The sequence below is a fragment of the Acipenser ruthenus genome, chromosome 5, assembly GCF_902713425.1.
Source record: "Acipenser ruthenus chromosome 5, fAciRut3.2 maternal haplotype, whole genome shotgun sequence".
Taxonomy (NCBI): Eukaryota; Metazoa; Chordata; class Actinopteri; order Acipenseriformes; family Acipenseridae; genus Acipenser; species Acipenser ruthenus.
The window spans coordinates 87,230,014-87,237,513 of record NC_081193.1 but is presented as its reverse complement, the minus strand read 5'-3'; the positions used below and the strand labels follow the sequence as shown (position 1 = coordinate 87,237,513).

General features: G+C 39.6%; 1 protein-coding gene across 1 annotated transcript in view; it reads left to right on the top strand.

Annotated features, from left to right (window-relative positions):
* Nucleotides 1–4,821: 4,821 nt before the first annotated feature.
* LOC117403430 (homeobox protein SIX3) overlaps nt 4,822–7,500 on the top strand; it is a 3,453-nt gene continuing 774 nt past the window's right edge. The window contains exon 1 of the mRNA XM_034005582.3: nt 4,822–5,821. Within this exon, the coding sequence (XP_033861473.1) occupies nt 5,130–5,821 (692 nt within the window). The 5' untranslated portion in view covers nt 4,822–5,129. The remainder of the gene's footprint in view (nt 5,822–7,500) is intronic.

The window sequence follows — 7,500 nt, the reverse complement described above, 5'->3', positions numbered from 1 at the left end:
GAAATGAAACTAAGTGATTTTTTTAAAAAATCAAATACATGAAAATGTTAACGGTGCCCTAAACAAAGCTTGTAATTTGGGGCTAATAATTTAAACCGATGGGACAGGTGTGGGGGTGTGATTGGGTTAAAAGAATGAGATTCTACACTGTTGTTTTAACATTCGTATCTGCAATCTACATGAAGTTATATTTCCCCTCTTGTTCATCTCAGACTGCTAAACTCTTCAAGCAGCTTGCCATTGCAACTTTGTAGGGTTACACTCAATTTACAAAAGAAAATACATTTAGGGAACCGAGCATACAGAAAAACCGGGAGGTATAGGCTGATATCTGAACAGTGAGTTATAGCCGTACGGTTCATTTTTAATTGCCGAAAATAAAACAATTATTTATACCGTCAAGATGCATTAGAATAGAAGCAAATAACAGCATACCTAAACAACACATATACGAATTAAAGAGCGACTTTATGCTGTAGCATTCATATGAATGGATTGGTTCGGCTATAGCATTTGGACATGCAGCTCCCTTTGGCTGGGACGGGATGGGTTGACAGAGAGGAATCGAAGCAAGCATGAGGAATGACATTTGCGCCCCGTTTTGGTAGTATAGTACAGCGACAAGAGACGTGCAAACCCAGCAAGACACAGTCGGTAAAACGACAGGAATAACAATGGGGATAAAGGAGATCAAACAGAAAATAATATATATTCACTGAAAAACTACCACGGTATGTTATTTGTTTTATTACATTTTAAATGCATGAAGTATTTGCAGCGTAAAAGCAACAATAGAAATAGCAGCTTTTATATTTTAGCCCTTAATTTAACTTCTAATACCCAAGAGAAATAGCAGAACAACAGGCTAAATCACCCTGCCGCCCGCTACTGAATAATCACTATATATATATAGATATATAGATATGTATGTATAAACGATAAGTTAAACAGCTAATCGCAATCGAGCCGGGGGACGGGGGTACAGTGCTCGCCTATATTAGACTTACAGGATCCGGAAAGGATTTGCCCAGTCAAGAGGTATCCATCTTCTATACTGTAACGTTGCAATCTTTCTCCGGATGGGTTCTCGTCCATGAAATAACTAGTGTCCAGTTTCTTCCATATACATTGTGGAGAGAGAATAGAGAAGAGACATTATTGCAGCCTTTTGGAACAGCAGAGATGGGGGAGCACAGTGGGGTTGCAGACGCACAGCGAAACGTATTTCATTGACCGTTTCTTGGCGGACAGCTGCTGTCATTAAGTTCCATTTACACCCGGTCCTGCCCGCACACAGATTGAGTGCCAATAATAATCTGCGTGTACCTTTGAGAATGTGTCGCCAACAGGCTTGGACAAAAACTTAAATCACTGGGTATCCCAAACCACTCACCCTTTATTTCCAAATGCCCGCATTCTTTTGATTTGTGATATATTTATAAACACTGATGTATAGTAAATTGCACTAACGATAAATAATGCATTGCAATATCGCGTCGCATCGCGCTGCAGAATAGCAACTTGTACGGTGTTCCGGAATGCCGAGATTTTATTCAAGACTTTGAATTGGTTACACGTTTCCCTAATGTGGATCTGTCTGAGATAACACGAAACAGATTAGACGCAAAACCAGGTGCTGTTGACATTGACCTTTATCATCTTGAGCACTCGGCACTTTCCCCGGTACTGTTTTTCTTCTTTTTATTATGTGGGGTATAAATACAGTAAACAAACAAAAACAGTAACACCGATAATAATTTAAATAGAATGCGCATATGTAAAATATTATATCGATTAAGTTCCTGTGTCAACTATGCAGCAGATTAAGAAAGTTACAACCCGCACAGTACAGTCTGTTTGCAGGCAAATAAATGACAGTGCAGCAAATAACCCCCCAAACCCGAACTATTTCTCTGCATTGATAGGCATCTCGTATCCCCCGCTGACAAGACTTAGCAAGAACCATCACAGGCTTTGGTTTAAATAGACAATGAAACCAGGTGAATAAACTTGTTTCAGGTGTTAATTACATACTTAACACAAACAAAGGCTGTGTACAGGAATGCTATTTACCACGTCCCTTCCGAACAGGACGATTCCTCTTCTAATTGTTCCACATAGATTATTGCTCGTCGATGTGAATCAATTTACATAATCCTAATGGCAGCCTATAGTTTCTCTTCAATTCGGTTGATGGGCTCAGAACCCGATCCCTGAAGAAAACTGATGTACAAACGAATAAACACATACATTATTATTATTATTATTATTATTATTATTATTATTATTATTATTATTATTATTATTATTTCTTAGCAGACGCCCTTATCCAGGGCGACTTACAATTATTACAAGATATCACATTATACATTATTTCACATTATGCAGATATCACATTATTTTTAAATCAACCAAAAGAAAGAAAAATCTATAGTATTTTCTCCGTTAAGTTGAATGGTTTCCTCTTGCAATTGTTGGCAGGCTGAGGAGAGTTGAATACAAAATTCCTTCCAGTCCAATAAGCTTTCCTACTGGAGCTGGGATTGATTCCAGGTGAGCTTGCTAAGACCGAAAAGAACTCCATTATCAACATCATAGGTGAAATACTGCATTGCCCTTTCATTTATTATTATTATTATTATTATTATTATTATTATTATTATTATTATTATTATTATTATTATTATTATTGTTGTTGTTGTTGTTGTTGATAGGGAGTAGATTGGTCTGTTTGCCTTACCATAGATCTGCACTGGAATGTCGAAAAGATCTGAAAAGTTTGGAATTCCTCAATGATTTCGGTGGAAAGGCGGCTTAGGATAATTGTTTCAGCTTTATTGAGGGCAGATTCGTTGAAGTCTAGATGTTGCGTTTCGATACACCTTGTACATTTCTTTACAATGTGCGTATTGTTCACTACTGTGTGTGAACCCATTCAAAATATACACTTTTTAACACCAAACAAAGTCCTGTCCAAATATACACAGTAAAGACAGGAATGACGCCCCTGACCCGTACAAACCTCCGTAAATCACACTTCCATAGCTACGGCGAACAAACAAGAGTCCCCGGCTCAAGATGCTGATTAAAACACACACAGACACAAGCAGCAACTCTGCAATGCATACAGAGCACAGCGAAGAGGGGGAGTGCAGGGCGACACACACACAGAAACACAAGCAGCAACTCTGCAATGCATACAGAGCACAGCGAAGAGGGGGAGTGCAGGGCGACACACACACAGAAACACAAGCAGCAACTCTGCAATGCATACAGAGCACAGCGAAGAGGGGGAGTGCAGGGCGACACACACACAGAAACACAAGCAGCAACTCTGCAATGCATACAGAGCACAGCGAAGAGGGGGAGTGCAGGGCGACACACACACAGAAACACAAGCAGCAACTCTGCAATGCATACAGAGCACAGCGAAGAGGGAGACTGCAGGGCGACACACACACAGAAACACAAGCAGCAACTCTGCAATGCATACAGAGCACAGCGAAGAGGGAGACTGCAGGGCGACACACACACAGAAACACAAGCAGCAACTCTGCAATGCATACAGAGCACAGCGAAGAGGGAGACTGCAGGGCGACACACACACAGAAACACAAGCAGCAACTCTGCAATGCATACAGAGCACAGCGAAGAGGGGGCGTGCAGGGCGAGCCGAGAAGAAGTGGAGTGCAGGGCGAGCCGCGCTGACGGTGAGTGCAGGGTGACCCGCGCTGAGAGTGAGTGCAGGGTGACCCGCGCTGAGAGTGAATGCAGGGCGACCCGCGCTGAGGGTGAGTGCAGGGCGACCCGCGCTGGTAGCTTAAGCCTAAGCATCATTATAGACGGCAATTACCAGCTGCAGTCCTGACCCTATAACCCTAACCCTGATAATCCTCATGATTTATATCTCAGGGTACTATAACAATAAAATATGTAAACATATGCATTATCCAAATCACGGTTGAACAATGGGCAGTTACAGTTTCCGTTTCAATTATTATTATTATTATTATTATTATTATTATTATTATTATTATTATTATTATTATTATTATTATTATTATTATTTAGCTTTTTTAATTAACAGTTGACAGTCTTTTAACACAGATGTCATGTTTAGCTCGAGATGTGCCAATGTTTGTGAACACATGAACTTGGCAATAAGCCACTACATTTTTTTTTTTTTAAAACCACGTTGGCTCGGATTTGATCGAGTAGATTCTCACTGTAATTACTCAGCGTTTGTATGACTTGCAGGGTGAGTTTCCCACTTTGGTAATGAACTACAAACAACAATCCCAGTGCACAAGTGTGTTTCTCGTGGTTTGGGTTCAGACTATACGCAGAGTAAGAGCTGTGTATTTATCGCATGATCTGGTTACAGTTACCTGTATCTCGGCGTGTAAACTCTTAAGTACAATACTTAAGTTTAAAACAAACTGTTATAAATAATTGAAATAAAGTGAACCCGGGTTACATGTGTTGGTGTTGCTGCACTGGCATGGTCACTGGCATAACGATGCGTCTCTAATGATCTCATCTTTCTTTTCTTTCCTGGAATTAATAGTGATCAGATGGGCAGAATGAAGCAAAACTACGTACAAATCATGTGTAAATGGACTGGGTTAGAAGCCATTTATTCAAGCGTGTATTCCAGCCTGGCCCATTTAGTAACCCCCCCCCCCCCCCCCCCCCCCCCCTATCTTCTTTAGCCTTAACGAGCCTCGTTAAGATCGCAATAATATTCCACCCTCTAATTGCTCATCCCATTCAACAGATACGCGAACATTGCCTTTTTACTCCGTGTGAGCCCTTGTTCGGGGAGGGGAGTGCTGAGATTGGAGTTTCAGATAACCCCCCGTGCGTGCAGGCGAAGTGGTGAAAGCCTCTACGTACCGGCTAATGATTGGCACACTTGACAGTGATTGGCAGGGCTGCCATGACAACCTTACAACGACACCAAGAAGACCAATAGAAAAGCGAAACAAAATGTTTCAATGCTACACTCACGGTGGATGTAGAGGAGATATTATGAGACTGGGTGTCATTAGGCGATTGCTATTGAATCGTTGAATCTTGACTCGTCGTTTCTTTTCCTTGATAATTTTCTTTTTCTCTCAGGTCATTCCATGGTTTTCAGATCCCCTTTAGAGCTTTATCCCTCCCATTTCTTCCTGCCAAACTTCGCTGATCGCTCTCTGCTCATTGCGAGCAGTGCAACCAGCGCCAGATCCCAAGAAGAGTTGTCAATGTTTCAGCTACCCACCCTCAACTTCTCTCCAGAGCAAGTGGCGAGCGTCTGCGAGACGCTGGAAGAGACGGGAGACATCGAGAGGCTGGGACGCTTCCTCTGGTCTCTGCCGGTGGCACCGGGGGCATGCGAGGCGATCAACAAACATGAGTCCATCCTGCGCGCCCGAGCCGTGGTGGCCTTCCACACCGGGAATTTCAGAGACCTGTACCACATCTTGGAGAACCACAAGTTCACAAAGGACTCCCACGGCAAGCTACAGGCCATGTGGCTGGAAGCCCACTACCAAGAGGCCGAGAAGTTGCGGGGTCGCCCCCTTGGTCCGGTTGATAAGTACAGGGTGCGGAAGAAGTTCCCTCTCCCCAGAACCATCTGGGACGGGGAGCAGAAGACCCACTGTTTCAAGGAGAGGACTCGCAGCCTGTTAAGGGAGTGGTACCTCCAAGACCCCTACCCCAATCCCAGTAAGAAAAGGGAACTGGCTCAGGCCACGGGACTCACGCCTACACAAGTGGGGAACTGGTTTAAAAACCGCAGGCAGAGAGACAGAGCGGCAGCTGCCAAAAACAGGTCAGTTCGGGTTCGTCTTCCTCTGTGGCTGACGTAAACGGCAAATACAGTTTAAATGTAATTATTATATGTGGATATTTTAAAGAAAGATACGTTATTATTATTATTATTATTATTATTATTATTATTATTATTATTAATAATAATAATAATAATAATAATAATAATAATAATAATAATAATAATAATAATAATAATGTGTGCAACTTAAAAAACATGTAATCGTGTTGTTTTGCAAAAGAAAGAAAAGAGAAAAAGACTGAGCGACATTTTAAAGTTTCGCGACTGAGCTGCCGATGTGGAGCATTTTAGGGTTGACAAATACATTCATTTAATATGCTAGTGCCTACAATAATACAATTATAGTTTGCTTTTCATTGTCAACAAAAACATGTTAAAATTAAATTTGACTAAATATGTCGAATACAAATTTTCTTGATATTGAAAACAACTACACATAGAAAAAAATAATAAAATTAGCCGCATTGTAATCATAATTACAAATAATACTATTTGTTCATTGAAGTGACCGAAGCTGCTGCACGCTATTTACATTACACACGTTAAACACAATAGATATTTGAGGGAATTTCACGATTCTAAATATTTAGCTTTTTTACTATTGTTATTTTTGTATATGAAACGTTATTTATATAATATTTCAAAAATTGTTTTCGCCTAAAAATTGGGTAACACTAACACACACACACACACACACACACACACACACACACACACATATATATATATATATATATATAGTCTCCCTAAATAATTTAATTTAAATCTAAAAACTTGCCAGAGCTTCTGTATGAAATTTTATCTGATTCCTACAACAGACCAAAGACATCCACTAATGAAACATCAAAACAGTCCTGTTCGGATCCCTGTAAACACGAGAACATTGATTGCACGCACTGGATTCAGTTCCTCTCTCAATGCGCGCGCCTTCTTATTTGTATATATATAGCTCATATATTTTATTTGCAAAATGTAACCCAGTATCAGCTACCACATTTACAGCTTGTGTTTGTGCATTACACCAAGACAACACAGGGACACTACTGTTGCTAAAAAGTTACATGTTTTAGTCTTTGGAAATTTTGAGACAGTTACGAATTGACAGGGGCAATAATAATAATAATAATAATAATAATAATAATAATAATAATAATAATAATAATACACACAGTAAACACATTTGAAATGTAAAAAGCGTGAGCTTCATATAAATAAATTAAATAAATAATGCAAAATAAATAGTACTGTTTTTTTTTCTTCTTTAACTAGATTCATATTTTAGTTATTTCTCTCTGGAATAGCTTCCCTTTCCCAGATTCAAATACTGTATTTGTTTAAAATGTGTTAAATACATGTGTGTGTGTGTGTGTGTGTGTGTGTGTGTGTGTGTGTGTGTGTGTGTGTGTGCGCTTGCATTTCAGATATTTATTAGGATATAGATTGTGCATTGGCAACTACAAGTGACATTTTGACTGTCAGTAATAATTCATTATTCCAGCTTGTTTTGTATTTGTATTATTTATTTGTATTTGTACTTTTATTATTTTATTTAATGTCTGGTCAGTCGATGTTAAATAGTAGTACATAGCATATTTCTGGAGTATTGTATTACTAGTTTTAAAAAAATTATAGTTTGCTTTTCTTAAAACAACAATAAT